General features: G+C 33.8%; 2 protein-coding genes across 5 annotated transcripts; one reads left to right on the top strand and one right to left on the bottom strand.

Moving 5' to 3' along the window:
- Positions 1-1,805: 1,805 nt before the first annotated feature.
- Positions 1,806-8,422, bottom strand: LOC106709224 (peroxisomal membrane protein PEX14). 4 transcript variants are annotated; one of them, XM_014500978.2, is made up of 5 exons: positions 8,308-8,422; positions 7,583-7,855; positions 2,813-3,027; positions 2,269-2,478; positions 1,806-1,977 (listed from the first exon to the last, which is right to left on the bottom strand). In XM_014500978.2, the coding sequence occupies exons 1-5, from the start codon at positions 8,356-8,358 to the stop codon at positions 1,971-1,973; spliced, it is 756 nt and encodes a 251-aa protein (XP_014356464.1). In that variant the 5' UTR covers positions 8,359-8,422; the 3' UTR covers positions 1,806-1,970. The 4 variants fall into 4 exon arrangements, with proteins under 4 accessions (XP_014356464.1, XP_014356466.1, XP_014356465.1 ...); XM_014500980.2 differs by having other exon boundaries at positions 7,583-7,846; XM_014500979.2 differs by lacking the exon at positions 1,806-1,977 and having other exon boundaries at positions 2,265-2,478.
- Positions 8,423-11,040: 2,618 nt separating this feature from the next.
- Positions 11,041-19,347, top strand: LOC106709227 (calpain-7). Its single transcript, XM_014500982.2, has 12 exons — positions 11,041-11,334; positions 11,516-11,658; positions 12,045-12,171; positions 12,707-13,026; positions 13,578-13,754; positions 14,379-14,525; positions 14,986-15,213; positions 15,798-16,042; positions 16,830-17,032; positions 17,503-17,705; positions 18,250-18,482; positions 19,027-19,347. Exons 1-12 carry the CDS (start codon positions 11,124-11,126, stop codon positions 19,169-19,171), a joined length of 2,382 nt encoding a protein of 793 aa, XP_014356468.1. The 5' UTR covers positions 11,041-11,123; the 3' UTR covers positions 19,172-19,347.
- The last annotated feature ends 3,673 nt before the right edge of the window (positions 19,348-23,020 follow it).

The following is a 23,020-nucleotide window of genomic DNA, read 5'->3' as shown; positions in this document are numbered from 1 at the left end:
TAAATATATTCTGTACTAACATAGTATAAATATTTAGTAACGTGAATGTATATTTTTTGCAAAAAAAAATGGCGGTAATTAGATGTCAAAATGAAATGTCAAAATTTTTACTTTTTTATTAGCACTTCAAAAGCATTTTATAATTCAAATTAATTTTAATAAATATGTTTTTATGCAAAATCTAGTTTGTGAATCGTGGTTGATAACTTTACGGGTTTTTTAAGTACGGATGACCGCGGCCGCGACATATGAAGTGATCGATGTTTCTTCAAGTTGATATATTTGTACTTGCTCGTTGATCTCAGCCCAAACTGTTGAAGTGAATGTGTTCTCTTGTCATACAGGACTAAGCTCAATATATACCTTGTGATGTATTTTTGTAATATAGAAAATATTATCATTGTGGCTTTTATTTTATTAACATCCCCAAAATAAACATAACCTCAAACTTTATTTATACTTAATGTTTAGCTTTTTATAAAGTAAGAGAAAATAAACTTTTAAAAGAGCGCAGTTAAATATCATATATCTCAATCCTATTAATTATGCTTTACCTAAAAAATTACTCCTCTTCCTTAGTTTGGTGGTGACAGGTGAGAGCAGCCATCTTTAATTTAGGCAAAGGGTGTGTCGAACGTCATACATAATGTCGATAACTCTGTCGTGTCGTCAAAAAGAATGCGGGGAGTCGGACAAATCTGCAAGCGTCGTGCGGGGACACAGACGAGTGCAATGCACGGTAAAGAAAACTGAGGTCTAGACTATCGCTCAACGCATGCGTGCCCTAACGACTAATGAAATCGGTTCTCATGCGAGCATTCTGGCATCGGTCAACAAGAAATATATCGCAACATGCATGTAATCGACTAATAAAAATGCACCCTTATTCTGTTAGATATATAGGGATTACAAAAAGGTAGGAGAAATAAAAAAAACGAAATTAATTGCTATCATTGGTTTAATTATCACCCAGATTATTTATTACATTACTTTGGAATGCTTACACTATTATGACGTCACACAGATGAGCAATATTAGGAAGTCACTATGTTTCTTAGTAGTTTTACTGTTGGTTTCTGAGACCAAAATATCCGTTTAAAACATATTGACATCCTTGTCCTTATTTTTGACAAAACAGAAACAATGTTTTAAACGGAGACTGGTCTCAGAAACCCACGATAAAACACATTTTTGAAAGTTATTTACACTTTAATTACATTAAAATATGTTCACATTCAGACAGTAAAATGGTAATTAATTCATGCAAACCATAATCGTATATTTACCTTAACCCACATATTTTATTGTATTGAGTTATGAACTCAAAAAAGAAAATATCTTTAATCCAAAATATACTATGTGAAAATATATTGGCAAGCTTGGATTCGGCTATTAAAATTGCCTTTATTCGTTTTCATTAATATCTTGTCAAATTTGGGAGCTAAAACAACCTGAGAGCTTATTATAAAATTAAAAATACAAATTTCTTAACAAAACAACAAGAAAATGTTTTATTAACCATTATTTATATAATTACACATTTATTCGTGTAAAAAAAATTCCTAAATTTTTGTTTTAAATAAATTGAATATTTTTGTTATTTTTTTTTTCAGCATGCCTTATTAATTTAAACAGCAAAATAATTTTTATACCAAATATTTAATAAATATCTGATGAAAATGTTAGGAAAATATTGATATACTGTAAATAGATTTTAATACATGTATTTAATTAATTTTGTACACTACAGTCCTAAATAATCGTATAATAAAAAAAACATCTAGATAAAACAAAATTCCTTTATACAACACATTTACAAAAAAAAAAGTTAACAAAAAGCATAGTTTTTTTTACAATCTGCACCTGTCACTATCATTGCACTAACAATTTGCCGCCAACAAACAGAAACGTACAGGCTTGAGTCTAACATCGTAATAATATAGACTAAATTTGAACTGTGGCGTATCACTTCATGTGCTGGAAAAAAAAAGTAAATATATTATTACTAATATTAGAAATGCGAAAGTTTGAAAACGGCTGAACTGTTTTGGATTAAATTTGGATCATAGAGCATAATTTAAAAACGCATAGGTTACTTTTTTAAGTTTTTTTTTAACTCTGACGCAAACGAAGTCACCAGCGTCAGCTAATAAAGTTCAAGTGATGAGAATCTAACACAAAAATCAATAAAAAAAATCATTTCAAATAAATAGTTTGTTATATTAGTTATGTCTCCTAGTGCATAGCCTGAAAGCGTTCATAACTCACATGATCTCGAGGCTACTATCACTGTTCTTGGTGGCGTGTTCTCCCTCACTGGAGTTGGAGCCGCCGCTCTCGGAGCGCTGACTGCGACTGCGGTGCGACTTCTTCTTCTCCTCCGCAGCTACTTCTGTGGCTGACGCCTCCTCCGATTGCCGCTGCCATGCCGGGATCGATGGCGGCTCTGTACGAGTTTTGAGTGAGGGGAATTGATTCCTGAGGGAGTTAAAGGAAGATATTACGAGTTTTATCCAAGCTAGGTACTTAAGTTTGCAATTTTTTTACCTTCCGTTTCGAACAAAACTATTTGAATCTTTTTTTTCAGATCTAGACCAGATAATCCTAAAATTTTTTCGTAGACACCTTTCAAAATTTGATTAGTTTCGGTGAATTTTCTATCTAAATTTCTACCACTAAAGTATACAACACTCAACTTTTTTTCCGCCAAAGTTCACCCCCACCGCTTCTTCCAGGGGGTTCATATTGGAGACTTTGAGTATCGCTGCACAAGATAAACATCTAGATGACACTTTGGAAGAAAATTTCATACCTATTCAATAATATCCCTTTAACGGATGCAATATCAGACTTGAGGTTGTCCAATTGGAAGCGCAACGCATTGTGCTGTGCCGCGGCCTGCACCTCGGTGCGTAGTGACGTCACACTACTGTTCAACACGTCGAGAGATTTACGCAACTCCTCTATGCACTCCGCTGTTGATTTACGCTTCGGCTCTTCTATAAATATTAAGTGCTTTACGCAGTTCTGTAAAATAGGACAAAATCCTTGAATAAATATCTATACTAATCTTACTGATATTATAAATGCGAATGTTTAGACGGATCGATGGATGTTTGTTTGAAGGTATGTTTAGAACGGCTCAACGGATTTCAATGAATAGATGTAGATCATAATCTGGAAGAACACATAGGTTACTTTGTTGTTTTTTTTTTTAAATTCCGCGTGAACGGAGTTAGTAATACTATTAAGATGAACGATTTGATTGTTTTATTTCATTGCATTGAATAGGTTCCGAAATTACTGAAACGATTTGAAAAATCCTTTCACTGTTGGGAAGCTACACTATCCCCATTTGACATAGACTAAATTTATTACTAGATACAATTTTAATTTCGCGCGGACGAAGACACAGGCAACTGCTAGTAGCTAATATTACCGATAGTTGCAAAATTGTATTAGTAATAAAGATAAAAATGGGCACTTCATTGAGTAATGTAGTTTCTTGGCCAAAGGTGTAATAAATAGGAATAAAGTGTAATTGTATTCTTTATTTATTTATTTTTATGCATTAGAATAATTTGTGATATTAGATAGTAGTTTTGTTGTAAATCTATATATATATATATATATATAAAAGAAAGTCGTGTTAGTTACACTGTTTAGAACTCAAGATCGGTCGAACTGATTTAGCTGAAAATTGATGGGGAGGTAGCTTAGAACTAGGAGACGGACATAGGAAGTTTTTTTATCTTGTGTGCAATTTTTTTTATTCCGCGCGGACGGAGTCGCGGGTAAAGGTAGTAGTTAATAAAATAATAAGTAAAATTGTAAATTAGTGATAGATGAGTTTTGTGTTCGTTAGCTAAAATCATAATCTGTGCTTTAGTTTTCGAGTTTACAAATTTGAAAGTAGTTAGATTCTGGTATGAGCACAGAGGTGTTCCTTGTATATAAAATTGAATTTCGTTATACGTGTAATTGTTAATTCTGTCATCTTGAACAACTTCCTAGTATAAGTATCAATTGCTATCAGTTGAAGTAGTTATTAATCACACGATAGTACCAAAATTATTGTAATAATTTACAATATTGTATGTGAAAAATGAACAATAGATATTCGATGTTGCAATTTACATAATGCAATTAATAAACAATAATTTATTACATAATCAATAGTTATAATTCATATTCTTTATTTTGTGTCGTTAATATGTAAAAAGTACTCATAAAAACTTTTGACGTAGTTTCGTATGAAATATAAATGCAATATAATTTAACAAATAAATACAAATAATGTAATATTTTACAGATGTTTCGTTGGTGGACATATACAGGAAACATCGTGTTAAAATAAGCTGAATAATGCAAACTGTGGAGCATTGAGCAACGCAACAATATAAGTTGGCGTAGTCATACGTCGCTTCTACATTTGAAGATCACAATCGTCAAGGCTATCATGAGAAATATGCATATTATAAAACACTAGCTTTTACCCGCGACTCCGTCCGCGCGGAATAAAAAATAGAAAACGGGGTAAAAATAGGAAAAAGAGCTAGGAAACAGACATAGGATATGTCTGTTTCCTAGTTCTAAGCTACCTGTCCACCAATTTTCTATATCTATATATATCTATATATATAAAAGAAAGTTGTGTTAGTTACGCCATTTATAACTCAAGAACGGCTGAATCGATTTGACTGAAAATTGGTGGGCAGGTGGCTTAGAACCAGGAATAGGACATAGGATAATTTTTACCCCGTTTTCTATTTTTTGTTCCGCACGGACGGAGTCGCGGGTAAAAGCTAGTATATAATAGATTACTATATTTATGATACAGGACTTTATAAAACTCTTTTTGTTGTAATAATAATAACAAATAAAAAGCCTTGATGTGTAAAACACGAATAAATCAAATATGGCCGCCACTAAAAGATGACAGTTAACATATTTTTATGTTTCAATTACGGCGTTAAGTTGCGACTATTGTTGTATATTAATATTATTAACTAAAAATACAGATAGTATAATGAATTAATTAAAAAAATAAACACAGATATTTATTTTGTAGAGGTGTTTGTTCAATGTTAACTCACTGTTACTTAACTTGTAACTTGAATTGGACGCAATTTGCATTACTTAGGAAGGTGACATTTAGATGCACTTCGATCTTTACGAGATAAGAAAATCATCAGACTATTAAAGTTAAAAAATATGTATAGCTCAAATCTATACTTCTATACTAGCTGTCGCCCGCGACTCTATCCACGCGCAGTTAAAAAAACTAAATAGGGGGGGTATGAAAAATAGATGTTGGCCGATTCTCAGACCTACTGAATATGCTCACAAAATTTCATGAAAATTGGTCAAGCCATTTCGGAGGAGTTCAAACACAAACACCGCGACACGAGAATTTTATATATTAGACTAGCTGGCGCCCGCGACTCCGTCCGCGCGCAGTTAAAAAAAACTTAATAGGGGTATGAAAAATAGATGTTGGCCGAACAAGAATTTTATATATTAGATTATGAAAAGGAAAAATTTATTTGTTTAATTGCATTCAATAGGCTATGAAACTTCTGAAGCGATTTGAAAAATTATTTCACTGTTGGACAGCTACATAATCCCTGGGTAAACTATGTTTATTATTAGATTTTCTTTAATTTCGCGCGGACGTAGTCGCGGGCAAGTGCTAGTAACTTATAAAAAAAAAACACATTTTTCCTATATTTCTAGATATAAAAAATAAATTAGTCCATTAAAAAATTAAATTTTCATTTTCTTAGACTAAAGATATTGCCTATTAACGGATTTACTCAAGGATATTGCATTGCTTTATACTTATCTTTTTTTCAATGTTATCTTAAATTTTGTAAGTATTTTTTATCAATCAATGACCTTTATACACGCATACTGGTATACGAAATGTATAATTAGAACGAAAAATGACAACAATTGTTATCTCTGTTCTTTCTAAAAGAATGAAAATGACGTTGTTGACCAACTGACTTAATATTTTTCGCGCGTATGTTAGTTTTTTATGTACGTGGATCTGTATGTTTGTTTTCTTTGTGAGGGCCTAGAGCCTAAATGAATAAATCGATGTTAACGATTCAGGTGTCATTTAATTAGTCTTTTTTCCCTGATTGTCATTTTACATCGGCAAACACATACAGTGGATATAAGAAATAAAATTATAAATTAGTAAAAAAAGAGTTCAAATCAGACTCGCCGTAACATTTTTTTAGATTGCTTAATCATGATTTCGATGTTTTCGAGTATATTGTAAAATAAAAGACTGTTACATGGAGTTTAAATTAAAAAAAATACAGTGTTCTAAAAAACAAATATAAAAGCCTGTCAGTCAGTTTTTTTTTTCTATTTATTTATATGTGTGGCTGTGTAAACTCATCGTAACATTGTCACAGAGCAACATAGTGAAACCAAAAAGTTTTTAGAATATTTTAAGAAAAAATTAAAACATTTTCTTCTCACTTGTACTTAAAGTAATAAAAGAAATTTTAGTAACAATAATAAATAATATAGCGCAGCGAATGTTCGTTTATCTTTAATTTCGTTCTAATTTTATTATTTATCAAATTTATTCTATGTTCTAGTTTTATTACTTTATTATCAACATCAAGGTATATAAGTAATGGTATGTTACAGTTGAGCAATTTTTAACAAAAGAAAACCTTGTTCAAGGTAAAACTCTATACGAAAAAAGATAACTGCCACTACATTGAATTTTTTACCTGAAATGATTATAAAGTACTTTATTCTTTTGGCAAAAGAACAAGACAAAAAATTGAAATAAAATAACCAAGACTAAAAAAACTTTATGGACAGTTTCAAACATGATTTTTTAAAGTATTTGCAAAATTTAGAATAATCTATAGTTTGTTAATATAAAACAACTTTTAATCTATATAAAAATGACACCAGAATACCAGGATATCACACATAAGATACAAGTTTATTACCTTCTCATACTTTGAAATTGCATTAATAAAATGCTTGTATTAAAGGTAAATTATGTTATTCCCGTCCTTAGCACAGGCCTCAAGTTTAGTTGCTATTGCACATAAAATATTAGTAAATTAACAATATTAGCGAATCTATGGCTATTAAAAAAACAATTAGTAGGCTTTCAGTGTTACATAGCAACAGCAATAAGTCCTTCAGTGACCTATTCCAATAATTACATACAAGAATGTTATGAAAATAAAGTGAGTTGGTGTATCTAGTCAAGATAAACTCTAGATATATGTGACCTCTTAATGTGCTGACCTGCTTTGTTTATTAATGAATCTGGCAGTATGTAAAATGTACAATGCAAATCTATGTAACTTTAGATTAAAAACCTTTTTACGATTTCCTAATATATGAAACTAAAAATGCAATATTAATGCAAAATATTTTTTCATTTATTAAAAGGTCAAAAGCATTTTACTTTTATTTTTGTTTTAGTCTAAATTTATTAAGGTTTAGAGTTTAGAAAGAAATTATTAACAGCAAGATAGTTTTTTATTTTTTTCTAGTCTTTAGGCAAATTACATAAATACAGAACTAAAAGACTCACCTTATAAAACCAGTAACATCCATACATGAATCCTCCATACACTATAATTGGTAAAATGCGTTCTCTTAACCAGGATCTTCTTGAAGAAGTGAAGAACATAAATTCAGAAGCGATGGATGGCACATCTATCAATTCCCCACATTTTTCTATAGCTTTTTGTATTTCTTTGTCTGTCAGACCTTTACCACGTAAGAAACGTTCTTTACTTTCTAAAGTACATCGCTGTACGTTAGGATTGGATAGAAATTTCACTGCTGTCGTCACCTGAAAATACTGCATGATTTAAATTTCTATATCCAAAACTTATGGTTTATTGGGTTGTTAAATAATTGTTAATTCCAGAGAAGTAAGTGCCGATTACAAAATATGTAACAGAAGTGTTTGAATTTTTAAAAATTTTGATAGTAATAATCATCTGATATTATATGGTTTTGAACTCATTTTAGTGAAAGAAAATTTTAAGTGAATTTGTTGATTTTTTATTGAATTATAGTTACAATGATTGTGATAAAATTAACTTAACCGTATTTAAAACAAGAACTACGTCTACTATGATTAATTTAAAAAGTTTATAACGCTTCTTATAAAATAAAAAGGTACGAAGGTCACTCAGATTGACGAAATCGTGTATTTGAATATCATTATAAAATATGTAAATTATACATTATAAATTAAATGGACGTATGGATGTATGAAATTAGTGTTAATTACGAAATTCTAATCACCAAATTTTCTCGTATCTCGCTTCCAGAACTAGCTAAAATATCCGAAGCCATTTCGTTTAAAAATTAATTCAATTTCTGCAAAAATTTAAATATTTTGCACTTCACAAAACACTATTATAAATCAATTCACATAAAAAACGAATAAAACTTTAAATTTGTCTCGAAATATATCACCGTTAAAATAAAGAATAAAAATTTACTAAAATAAAGGTCTTTCATGAATGCACAACAAAATGACATTGACAAACTTTCTGCTGTGTGACCAAATTTAAATTAAAAATTCTTCAAACTTTTGTTCTTGAAAAAATTACTGAATTTTAATTTATTATAATTTTTTAAATGAGGTATATAAAAATTCTAATTGATTAAAAAGCAAACTTATTACACCTAAGTCTGTTTTTACACGGTAGATTGGTTCCAGAAGAAGCCGTGTAAAAAAAAACCGTGTAAAAAAAGACATTGATCTTATACAAAAATGGGTGATTTGTTCCTAATCTCTAAAACCTATTAAAATTAGTGAAAAAAAAGAATTTATAAGAACAAGAATTCATGTTTATTTTATTAAATCAAATATAAATACAAAATATTTTTTGGCTTACCTTTTATCTTAATGCGTTAAAATTAAATTTAATGGAAAATCAAATTTGCCTGCAAAAAATTTCTTTACCAAACACGTCTTATTGCATTGACAGTTCACAAAATATTAACACGTTTCAATTGCTCTGACCAGTAAATTTTATTGTATGCACATAAAGGGAATTCCCCTAAATTAGTGCTATTCACATTTGCTTTGACCAGTAAAAATTGTTTGTACGCGCTAAAGGGGAATTCACTTAAATCTTTAAGCTAGTGTTCGCAAACTATCGATACTATCGATGGTTTCAGACTTTTTTCTTTCATAAATACTTTTTTGTGATATGAACATACTTCGCAAAAATTAAATTTGACAAAAAAAAATTAAGTACATAAAATTTCAAATCGTGCTAAATGGAATAAAATCGTGTAAAAAATTAAAAATATTCAATTTTCAAACCGTGTTATATCAAAACCGTGTACAAAAAGACCGTGTAAAAACAGACTTAGGTGTACTTGTAATAATAATACAACCAAAATTTCAAATTTTCTGTGTAAAAAATTTTGAATAACATTATTACGCTTTTTAGATTTGTGACGAAAGTTATACCTTTTTCTATTCCTTTTCAGTAAGTTTACATACATAGGTACACATATAACTCTGTAAACTCCATATTTACAGAGTTTCCAAAGTAAATATCGCTGTAATGCCTTCTCTCTGATCTGTGACTCTTCGATACAATTTTGCTACAAATCAATTCGGGCTTAAAGCCGCGTTCACATTTGCCTGACGTGTTGTGTCGTGATGCGTCAAGCCGCGTTCACATTTGCCTGACGTGTTGTGTCGTGATGCGTCGGAAAGGTATCGGTCTCATACAATTAAGCCGCGTTCACATTTGCCTGACGTGTTGTGTCGTGATGCGTCAGAAAGGTATCGGTCTCATACAATTAATATGGTTGCGTGCACACTTCTCTGACGCAGTGTGTCGTGATGGCTTGTGTCGTGTCGCGTCAGTAGCGATCCCGGTCCGCGTCAGTTGGGTGAGGTGCGGGGGACGGCGCAGCGACACGACACAGCGGGTCGGACTAGTGTGCACGCGCACGTGTCGTGTTGTGACGCGTCAGAAGGTATGGACGACGAGCTGATCGAGTACGTACGACAATATAAAGCGATTTATGATACAAAATGTAAACAATATAAGGATCAATCTATTAAAACTAAACTATCTTTTTGTATTTACTGGATGTATCCAATATCTTCTTCTCTTTTTTTGTTTTATTAGAAGTGTTGCCAGTGCCAATAACTGCATATCTTCTTCATAATCTGAATCCGAATCGGATGATTCATGAAAAAACATTGCGAATGTGTAAACTCTCCGAGAGCTATAACGGAACTGATTAAAAATGCGTCATAACGCGTCACATAGATGTGAACAGTAGCCATCACGACACAAAGCATCACGACACGACACGTCAGGCAAATGTGAATGCGGCTTAAATATGGTTGCGTGCACACTTCTCTGACGCAGTGTGTCGTGATGGCTTGTGTCGTGTCGCGTCAGTAGCGATCCCGGTCCGCGTCAGTTGGGTGAGGTGCGGGGGACGGCGCAGCGACACGACACAGCGGGTCGGACTAGTGTGCACGCGCACGTGTCGTGTTGTGACGCGTCAGAAGGTATGGACGACGAGCTGATCGAGTACGTACGACAATATAAAGCGATTTATGATACAAAATGTAAACAATATAAGGATCAATCTATTAAAACTAAACTATCTTTTTGTATTTACTGGATGTATCCATATATCTTCTTCTCTTTCTTTGTTTCATTAGAAGTGTTGCCAGTGCCAATAACTGCATATCTTCTTCATAATCTGAATCTGAATCGTATGATTCATGAAAAAACATTGCGAATGTGTAAACTCTCTGAGAGCTATAACGGAACTGATTAAAAATTCGTCATAACGCGTCACATAGATGTGAACAGTAGCCATCACGACAGAAAGCATCACGACACAACACGTCAGACAAATGTGAATGCGGCTTAATTCTGCTAAATTCGTAGAATTGTGCTTAGTCTCGTCACACTGCAGAATATGCGCACCAGTGCTGCCAAATTATATATACATATGGGGAATATTGAACTTGATTTGTCTTATGTCAATTTGACGTTGACATTTTATTTAGACAGTATGTGTAATGTTTATATTAATTATTTAAGATTTGTGATTAAAAATAATAAATAATGAGTGATATTACTAATGCAACGGAAGCAGCTACCCTCGCTGTTAAATTTGATCAAACGGGACAGGTTGATAAAGCTGTCGAATGCTATAGGACTGCAGCTAGACTTTTAGACAGAGTTTGTGATCATGTACCGTCAGAAAAGCAGATGGAAATACGAAAAAAAGTTAAAGAGTACCTTGAAAGAGCTACTTTTTTACAAGAACAAAAAGGTATCATAGACATGATGTTTCATTAGTCTATTTCCACTAAATATTCGACGTTTCTTTGTAAACACTATTCTAGGATGACTCATTGAAATAAAAAGTACCACACAAAGCGACTCTTTCCTTATCCTCTATATTACGAACTTGTTCCACAGTAATTAGAGCAGAGAAATATTTTTTTTTTCAGATAGAGCAAAACAAGCAGAAAGTGAGCGTGGGATACAACAATGTTATTTCTTGATGCAACAAGCATTGGACGCGGACGAGGCTGGCTTGAAAGACTTGGCTTTGCAGCTCTACACACAGGCAGTTGAACTGGCTGTCAGTATTGTAAGTGAAAATAACACTATTTGTTAATTAAAAACAAAAAAACTCATCTGACTACAGTCCTATTCCTCTTAGGATAAGAATACACAACAAATCACACCGCACTTAGCCATTTAGGCGTGTAGGTGATCAATGGATATTACACACATAATATAAATCTACATACATAAAAATTTATGTGTGTGAAAAACAATACCCTTTTGAATCAGTTGTGTGAATCAGTTGTATTTTAAATATTGTTTTTTTATATGTGTTTTATAAAGAAAATGTGTTATGGTAGTTTTTCTTTCAATATTGTATAATAGCACAATGATTAAGGGTAATTATTAGTGATACTTTTTGTTTATTGACAGATGTAAACATTTAAATTTCTTTTTTTTATCATCTAGGATGCAAGTGATCATGATGTCAAACAGAAGGTGAAAAATGTCGCTGCTCAAGCATTGGACAGGGCTGAGGAGTTGAAAGGCATCAAGAAAATAAGTGCTTTATCTATAAATGAGCCTGCAAAACCAGGTAAATATTGCTATTGAACGAAAAATTTCAATAATTCAACAATAATCTTCAGTACAGGTCATTGTTTATGGTAAATTTTTACATTTCTATCTTAGATACTGTAGAAAACTGGCAACTCTATGACAGTTATATTATATATATTTATTATCTTATATATAAAATTCTCGTATCACGGGGTTCGAACATGAACACCTCCGAAATGGCTTGACCGATTCTCATGAAATTTTGTGAGCATATTCAGTAGGTCTGAGAATCGGCCAACATCTATTTTCCATAACCACCCCCCATTTAGTTTTTTTTTTTTTTAACTGCGCGCGGACGGAGTCGCGGGCGACAGCTAGTAAAACATAAAAAAATGCATTCACTTAAGAATTCATTTTAAACTTCAAGAAAAATTTAAACTTACAACAACATAACTCATGTCTGTGACTAATCTGATATGCAACTGCGTAACTTTCTGCTTCTGAGATTGTGGACCACCATTTGGCGCGATCCCGACACTACTCTCATTTGTAACAATTAAAATTATTTCCAGCGGTCTCACCAAGAGCGCAATTACAAAGGGAACAAAGTGTACATTTAAAAGTGACAGGCAAACAAGTTTATACAGAAGAAGAGAAGGAAGTACTTCGTCAAACATCAAATATAAATGACAACTATTTCCTACCATTCATGGATGTTGATTATTCTGAAAAGTTTCAATATGCTTTACCATTTGAAGATAAAGCGAGTAAATTAAAGTTGTCATCTAAGCAGGAGAAAGAATTTGATTGTTGGGTGAGACCTCATGAAGTTTCGGTTGATCCGAAAATGATAGTCGGTGATTATGTTGATTGTTACAGTATCAAACAGACTGTAAGTATGAATTGTGCATTTTTTAAACCAAATTATTGTAAAGAAATCTCATTTTGTAACATACCAGTCATTACTAGTGGCTAGTGTGAAATCGGTTCCATGATGTGAAAGTGACCGGATGTGAAATTTTGTGAGCATATTGAGTAGGTCTGAGAATCGGCCAACATCTATTTTTCATACCCCTGTTAAGTTTTTTTTTTTACTGCGCGCGGACGGAGTCGCGAGCGACAGCTAGTTACTAATATAAATGCGAATGTTTGTATGGATGGATATTACAAGGTATCTTCAGAACAGTTTTATGGATCTGGATGAAATTTGGTATAGATGTAGAACATTGAACATGTAAGAACAAATAGACTACTAATTAAGCTTTTGTACTCCGCGCAGACGGAGTCACGGGTAAAAGCTAGTTGTAAGATAAAGTGAAATAAAATTGTGATAGCTAATAGTTTGTCGAAAAAAAGTTAGAGTAAAAGATCTATGAAATTTTTATGTTAGGCCTTCATTTGGAATGAGGCGATAAAAAAATATTTTTAATTTTTTTTTTTCAGATAGTATCTGATTGTTCATTTGTTGCATCTCTCGCTGTTAGTGCTTTATATGAGAAGAGATTTAAGAAAAAAATTATAACCTCAATTATTTACCCAAAGAATAAGAACAAAGTTCCAGTTTATAATCCGTTTGGTAAATACATGGTGAAACTTAATTTTAATGGTGTGAGAAGAAAGGTTAGTTTTCACAATATAACTACATAATATTAAACTTTTTTGTCTATGTTTCGGTTATAGAAAAATTGTCTTGCATCTTAGTCGGAGCTTGTTATCTATGGTCTACCTTTTCTTACAAATATACTAAAGTGCCATTGATGTCGATCTATGTCGAGAGATATGAGAGCGTCGGTGGCTCAGTGGTTAAGCACTTGACTTGCAATCTGCAGTTCCTGGGTTCGATTCCCGCCATGTACCAATGTGTTTTTCTATTCTCGATTTACATATATAAATTTATCCGACGTTCTTACGATGAAGGAAAACATCGTGATGCTGCACATATCTGAGAAGAAATTCAACGATATGTGTGAAGTCAACCTGCACTTGGCTGTCGTTGACTATGACCTAGTCACCCCTAACTTGGGGTAGGCTTCGAGACCCTCGGTGGGGACGTGAGCTGATGATGATGAGATCTATGTCCCTATCTTATAGTTGAATAATGTATTATTTACAAAATTTTATTGTTGTAAAACATACAAGATATTAAATTGATTATTTCTTTCAAAGCTTAATATATTGCAATAAATTTCTATCTGACATTTGATTTGTATTTTTATTAAATATGAATTTTATATGTATTTTTAGGTTATTATAGATGATCGTCTACCTTATAGCAAGTATGGTCGTCTTCTTTGTTCTTATTCTAGTAACAAGAATGAATTCTGGGTGTCTATATTGGAGAAAGCTTACATGAAAGTGATGGGCGGTTACGACTTTCCCGGCTCTAATAGTGTAAGTACATAATATATGTTTTATTTAAAAAAAAATGTTACTTTGGAAAAAACATAGTTTAAAATGTAATAAAATTGTTTAAACTTTCGTGAGACATATTAATAAATTAATTAAGAACGGCTTAATTTACGTATTATTGTCCGGTGACGGCACCGACTAGTTTCGGAACCGTCGGGGGTCCATCTTCAGGGCCAGTGTTTATTTTGTAAACTTCGCGGTCGCGCCACGTCTCGCACTGACGACTCAGCCCCGACGGGTCCGAAACTAGTCGGTGCCGTCACCGGACAATAATACGTGAATTAAGCTGTTCTTAATTAATTTAAATTTTAATATTAAAATTCCTGATAAATGCAATTAACAAGCAATTTAGATAAAAATTACTGCGTTAAAAGCTTATTTTATTCAGAAATTATAATTATTATGAATAATGAAGTCATAGATTTGACATGACGTGTATCAGAACATAGATCTGCACGCATTGACTGGGTGGATACCGGAGCGGTGCGCACTGCGCAGTGGGGAGGCGGACTTTAACGCGGGCGCGTTGTACGAGACGCTGCGCACGCGCACTGCGCGCGGAGACCTGCTCGCCACGGCGGCGACGGGCGCACTCACAGACGCGGACGCGGACCGCACCGGCCTCGTGCCCGCACACGCGTACGCATTGCTCGACGTGCGCAATGTCAATGTTAGTCACAATTGCATATAACTTTGCTCTTTCCATACTTATTTTAACAGTTTTAGAACCCAGCAATGTCATGTACACAGAAGACAAGCGTAAAATGGTAGTAATTACGCTTGTAGTCAGATTAGTGGGTTCCAGAAGTCTAGTTAGTCCTCTACCCATTTCCACTTTACAAGGAAGAGATGGGAAGGGGAGGTCTAATTGACCGAGGAAGGTACTCATAGAAAGCGGAAAGTAACGCAACTGCAAATGCATATGAAGTCACTTCGCTGTTTAGGCGAATCAAGTGATTGCTAGCCCGTTTGCCACCTTTTAATATAAAAAAAAATGAAATAAAATCAGTGAACCCAATTATCGATTCTTAAAATCCATATGAAGATCATTTGAATTCCTTTTTGTAGTAAGGAATACAAAAACGAATAGCTCTCTGTCTCTATTCCTCTACCACTTTCTCTTTCTTTATCACTCTCTAAATAAAATCTCTTCCTCTCTGTCAATAAGATAAGGTTTTTCTCTTGCTATTAACATACTTAAGTCAGTTAAATTGAGATAAGCAAAAACAAACTCATCGTAAAATATTCTCACAGGGAGTGAAACTACTAAAGCTGAAGAACCCGTGGTCACACCTGCGCTGGCGCGGCAACTACAGCGAGCTGGACACTGCGCACTGGACGCCGGAACTGCGCCGCGAGCTCAACTACGACCCCGACAGCGCGGCGCAGTACGACAACGGAGTCTTCTGGATAGACTACGCCAGTATACTCAAGTTCTTCGATGTCTTCTATCTTAATTGGAATCCGGAAATTTTTAAATACACCTTTTGTATGCATCAGTAAGTTTTGCTTTTTTACCAGTTATCGTGTTTGCATTGTAGTTGTGTTTTTTTATGATATTGTGGTTATACAAGTTTTCTCTCAGTTCTGAACTTAGTTTGCATTATAAGTTAACATTTTGTTAATAGAAAATCTCCGTATAACCGTCTCCGTATAACAGAAAAGCTCCAGTTAAAATTAAATTTTCAATCAAATTTCTGATAAGGTTAAAATCCATTGTAATCATCATCATCATCATCATCATCATCATCATCATCATCATCATCATCAGCTCACTATACGTCCCCACTGAGGGGCTCGGAGCCTACCCCATGTTAGGGGTGACTAGGCCATAGTCAACCACGCTGGCCAAGTGCGGGTTGGTTGACTTCACACATATCATTGTAATATTGAGTTTGTATTTGATTCAACGAGCACATCGAATCAATGGTCTAAAACTATTCAAAAACCTATTAGGGTATTTGGTCTAAGTATTGACCACTTAAACCACTTGACTTGTAATCTGCAGGTCGTGGGTTCGAATCCCGCGATGTATCAATGTGTTTTTCAATTTTCGATTTATATATGTACATTTATCCGACGTTCTTACGATTAACAACAGGCAATCTGCATATATTTGAGAAGAAATTCAATGACATGTGTGAAGTCAACCCGCACTGGGTTATGGTTGACTATGACCTAGTCACCTCTAACTTAGGGTAGGCTCCTCCCCTCAGTGGGGAAGTATAGTGAACTGATGATTGACTACTTAGACATACGTTACAAAACTAAGTTGTACTAATGTAGGAAGTGGGAGGCTGGTATAGGGCCGGCTAAAGACGCGTTCAACGTGGGCGAGAACCCGCAGTACTCGCTGCGTGCGCACGCGCCCGGCGCCGTGTGGCTGCTGCTCACGCGACACATCACTGATATTGACGACTTTAGAGACAACAACGAGTACATCACATTACTTGTATATAAAAATAATGGACGGAGAGTTTATTATCCATGTAAGTTTAAATCTGTTTATCTTAAAATTTGTGATTTATATATTACTATTATAAGCTATTGCAGTAATTTTGCAGTATAATGAAAGACAACCCACTATATTCAGTGGTCTATTATAATTTAATTTAATCTAAATAGCCTATTCCTATGTCCCAATAGGCCGCTGTAGTAACCCGTGTATCACCAGACGTCCTATTGTTATGTAATTTGAGATACTAGCTGTCGCTCGCATGTCTGCGGGGAATTAAAGAAAACCTTTTAAGTAGCCTATGTGTTCTTTCAGGCTATGTTCTATATATGTGCCAAATTTCATAAAGATCTGTTGAGTCGTTCCGGAGATAACTTCGAACAAACATACATCCGTGTAAACTTTCTCATTTATATTATTAGTAAGACTAGTACAATACAACTTAAATACTTTAAATTGTGTACAACCAATAGGTCACCTAATAACCTATTTGTGTACGAGCAGATGACCCGCCACCGTACATCGACGGTATCCGTATCAACAGCCCGCATTATCTATGCAAGGTGGTGGTCAGTGAGGGCTGCGACACGTTCACTCTGGTCGTGTCTCAGTACGAGAAGTCGCGCACTATACTGTACACGCTGCGTGCGTACGCCACCTGCCCTGTCAGCCTCGACAAGCTGCACACGTACCCATACACGAGGACGGTGAGGCGAACGACACTGTATACACTGCAAATATACACCTATACACCGATATACATAAAAAACAAAATTTTGTATACGCAAAAACCAACATTTACACGCAGTAAACGAATGTTCTGTATACACATAAAATTAACATCTTTATACACTACAAAAGCTCACCCTGTATATTCTGAGTGCCTTATTTAAAACCTACTGTATTAAGTCAGGTCAGATCCTTAGTTCATTAGTCCAGAAAAAACATTACACCGATATTATAGTCCAACAATCTTATAGCAGTTTTTTGACATTGACAGACTAGTTTTATGGGTTACCAGTTTGCAAATATTACCTTATTCCCGAGTTCTCGTAGTGATTCCATATTATTTAAATTGATACATCAGAAAATTATGCCATAACATCATGGGTGATATTTTTTGTGTAATTTCAAAATTATTAAAATGGCAACATTAAACCGTGCCTGGTCCTTCATTGGTCAAAATATGTTAGTTCACATAATTTCCAGCTGCCAGGTTATCTATAAACTATGTTTTACTTCCGTCTTTAGATACGTGGTGAATGGTCAGGTAGAACGGCAGGTGGATGTGAGAACCATCGTGCGACGTATCCTAATAATCCCAAGTTTATAGTAACCGTACCTGAAGCCAGGTCTCCATGTAATATGGTCCTCGAGTTGAAAGGTCCCAAGCAGTACCAGATTGGAATGGACGCGAGAGTTGAGTCTATAGAGGACCCTACAGTTACTGCACCCTTCTTAAAGGAATCTTCAGGTCCTTATAGGTAAGTGTTGACTAAAACCTACGAATTCGTTTTTTTAATATAATTAGTTGGAAAACGAACAAGCGACCACCTGATTCGCTAAGATAGCGAAGCGACTGGTATAGACACCGACCATAGATAACTGTAATTGTAGATGAGTTCCCTACCTTTAAAGTAAGTAGGAGGGGACACACAGAAAGATATTTCCCCTTCCCCTCCTCTGCCGAAAACCACTTCACCTTCCCATTATTTCCTTATAAAAAAGGGTAGGAAGGGAACGTGGATTAAAATTAGTCCTCAGGAACACAAACTCATCAGACGAAACTCGGAATTGCTTCCACTTGTGGTCTTCTCGTTTGTGTTCGTTATTTTTACCGCCAGTTATTCGGCCATCTTGGATTTTACGATTTATTGAATTTTTTGAATAGTTGATGTATCAATACATATTCAATACAGTAAATAGAAAATATAGATCCAATATTTGTACATTTTTCTTTTACCCTATCCCCAGTTCGTCAATTAAGTTCAAAAAAATTAGATTAGTATATATTTAAATAACTTTCAGATCTGGTTTTGTATATTTGGAGCTTCGTAACCTCCCAGCAGGTAGGTACATAATAACGGTATCAACTTTCTATCCGGCTCAAGAAGGACCATTCTTACTCGAGCTCAAGTCTACGTGTGAGGTGACGTGCGACGCGCGCAACTAGCGCCCCCGCTGCCACAGACAACACATATCTCATTTGAAAACTTGTCTATGAAATTAAAAATAAATTGTTTTTTTTTTAAATATTTGTATGTGTTACTGACAACAGGGTTGTATTGATTTAATTAAAAAAATGCATTTAACTAGTAAATTACACTTCTTTTGCACGCAGTAACCTTGAATATATTAATTATTTATCTATAATAAGACAAAGAAATATAGCAAATTAATTATTACGTTTATTTTAAAATCATAAATTTATTGATATTTGTTTTACTCTTATCAAAGGCGTTATATACTCTATGATTTTTAATCTAGAATTTTAAATGAATTAAAACATGTTAATTATGAATTATAAGTATTTTACCTTTATTGTAATGTTATTAAATTGAGAATTTACATGTCTAAAGTATCTTATATTCTTCAGACATAATGTTTTGAAAAAAAATGCCCGAGAAATACATAAAAATATGTAATATCTTAAAATTAACTTAAAACTAATTCATAATAAGTAGTAATAATTATTATAAGGATATTATCTTTTTTTAGACATCATTTTTAATTTAATAGACAATAATTATGAAATTAGATCTGTGCCTTTGAAAATGTGAAAAGAGCGCGCCATTTTGATTTTTTTTGTTTTAAAGCATCAGATATACTTTATTATTGCACAAAAAATCAATTTTTATAATTTTCTAGCATATTTTTGTTTATCAGAGCATCAGAGGTATTAAAACCTCTTTTATGACGACTTTTTTTTTTTGAGTTAAATGTTTTATGGATTTTCTGCCAGCTGCAGCGTTAGCTACCAGTTGCTTGTTCCGCACGCGCTTGCACACTGTGATAATTTTTTACCATTTAATTATATTATAAAAATATTCGAAATTGTAACTTAAAAAAATTTATAAATAACGTTAGTAAATATTTTCATTAAAAATGTTTTTTTTTTTTTATCCTTACATACCCGAAGTGACAAAAGAAACAAGGCAAAAGTTCTATTGGACCATTCGTCCAAATCACATTACGACGAAACTTTATCTAAAACTACCTTTTACCCGCGACTCCGTCCGCGTGGAATAAAAAAAATGCACACAAAATAAAAAAGTTCCTATGTCCGTCTCCTAGTTCTAAGCTACCTCCTCATCAATTTTCAGCTAAATCCGTTTCTACCGATTTTGAGTTATAAATAGTGTAACTAACACGACTTTCTTTTATATATATAGATTACAGAAAGAAATACAATGTTTTTCCTTTAAGTGTTTTATAAAAGCCACTCTCAGTCATCGATGTCAATAAATAAAAACGACTTGATAAATAAAAGCAAACGGCGAAGCTTTTCCAAATCAAATTGTTTGTAATCAATTTACGAGCTCAATTGACTTCGATTCAACATTAATCCTCTCCGTGTTCCGTTCCCGGGGCATCTCTCGTGTTCTCATTAATAACTCGAGATCGTGTCTTAAATTATTTATTCAAAAAAATAAATGAATACAGCTTTCCATCATCATTGACACTTAACAAGTAGTAAAAAAATTATTCGTACATAATTTTAAAATCAAGCCCATTAGTTATTTAAAAAAAAATGGGTGCAATTATAAAATTTTGAGGTTAGAACTTATAAATACTACTGTTGGTTTCTGAGATCAAAATTATATAAAACACTAGCTGTAGCCCGTGACTCCGTCCGCGGTGAATTAAAAAAATCTTCATGAGCCTATGTGTTCTTCCAGACTATGTTCTATATCTATGCCAAATTTCAGCAAGATCCGTTGAGCTGTTCTGGAGATACCTTCAAACAAACATCCATCTAAACATTCGCATTTATAATATCAGTAAGATATCGTTATCCTTGTCATTATCTTTGACAAAACCGAGATAATAACATGTTTTAAATGGGGATTTTGGTGAAACCCACGGTGAAGCCGCATTCACATTTGTCTGACGTGTTGTGTCGTGATGCTTTCTGTCGTGATGGCTACTGTTCACATCTATGTGACGCGTTATGACGCATTTTTAATCAGTTCCGTTATAGCTCTCAGAGAGTTTACACATTCGCAATGTTTTTTCATGAATCATACGATTCAGATTCAGATTATGAAGAAGATATGCAGAAGAAGATGGCACTGGCAACACTTCTAATAAAACAAAGAAAGAGAAGAAGATATTGGATACATCCAGTAAATACAAAAAGAGAGACTAAAGGCGAGTTTCATTGTCTCGTTAAAGAGCTTGAGAGTGATGCTGAAAATTTTCATCAGTATTTTAGAATGTTTAACTTCTGACGCGTCACAACACAACACGTGCGCGTGCACACTAGTCCGACCCGCTGTGTCGTGCCGCTGCGCCGTCCCCCGCACCTCACCCAACTGACGCGGACCGGGATCGCTACTGACGCGACACAACACAAGCCATCACAACACACTGCGTCAGAGAAGTGTGCACGCAACCATATTAATTGTATGAGACCGATACCTTTCTGACGCATCACGACACAACACGTCAGACAAATGTGAATGCGGCTTTAGTCAACCCATCTAACGAACTATAGTGGAGGAGTCATGATAAAATGTAGCTTATAAAATCTTATTCTATGCAAAATACAAAATAACTTGCATTTTAAGTTTGTTTAATTAAAAAAGTTGTTTCGATCGTTTAATTAAGAGCAACGTAAGCTGCTCTATAACAGGTTAATAAAGGTTTACGGTTGCAAATCTTAGTTATAAACCTGCGCATCTAGTTTGCTGCATAATGTTCAATGCAGTTCATTGGTAAGAAAATTACAACGTTTATATAATGTATTAAGACTTCTGCATAGAAATCATCATTATGACGAATCATTGAAATAAAATAACATGAATGAATTCTTCTTGAAACTACACTAGTGTAGTTAACTAGTGTAAATATAATTGTGATGAAAATTGATTGAAAATAATAAATGACACATTTTAACAAGTGAACAGAACAGTGTAGTGGCGATGATTTAGTCTTATTTTAAAAAGACGGAGGTTCAAAATTCTATCCTAATTGGTAGTTTTTATTAGTTGTTAAGTAGTGATAGATTTTAACTGCAAAGTTGTGTGAATGTGTCGCAGCAGTAACGGTGTTAGTTCTACAAACGCCCTGGGCGAGATTTCTAAAGCGCCCTCTTTTTTTACCATGCCATTCAGTTCAACGCCTTTTACAATCGCCCAACAGCACTCAAACCTAACACCGACATTGTGTCGTAGTCTAAATTATACAAAGCAATGTTCTTAAAGCCTATAAACTTATTGCAATCAGTTTCAATTATTCTTACTTTGTTGTCCTTATTTAGCAAAGCGAATTGAGAGGTACTGACGACGGATTCACAAATACAGCGATAAAGCAATTGCGACTAGCTCGGACAAATAAACAAATACTGTTTAAACAAGACCGTTCCTACTGAAATCGGATTAGATTGTTGACGAGCTTTGTGGCGAGTGTCATTTGTACTGAGATAGTTGGAACATTGAAATTTATTTCAGCTTAGCAGTTAAACTTACGTTATAACGGTTTTAACTGTTTTATGTTTAGTTAATCGACATCATTATTAATAATATTAATCGATATTATGGTCATTAATACGCTTTAAAATAAATGATAATAGTTAATTCCGGTCTTTTTGTGGCAAGTATACTTAGATTGGCATAATGTGCATTTTTTGCCTTACAAGATCTATGACAAGACATTATTAAAAGCGAGCAAAAACAATAAAAACATTTATTTTACGAAATTTTCCATTTTATACAAGGATTAATGTCCATATTAGTGCCAGTTGCATAATTTAAAAATGTTACATTTATATACAAACGTTTTTGTTATTATATCATAAGGT

Source organism: Papilio machaon, chromosome 13 (genome assembly GCF_912999745.1).
Source record: "Papilio machaon chromosome 13, ilPapMach1.1, whole genome shotgun sequence".
Lineage (NCBI taxonomy): Eukaryota > Metazoa > Arthropoda > Insecta > Lepidoptera > Papilionidae > Papilio > Papilio machaon.
This window is presented reverse-complemented; position numbering and strand designations above follow the sequence as displayed.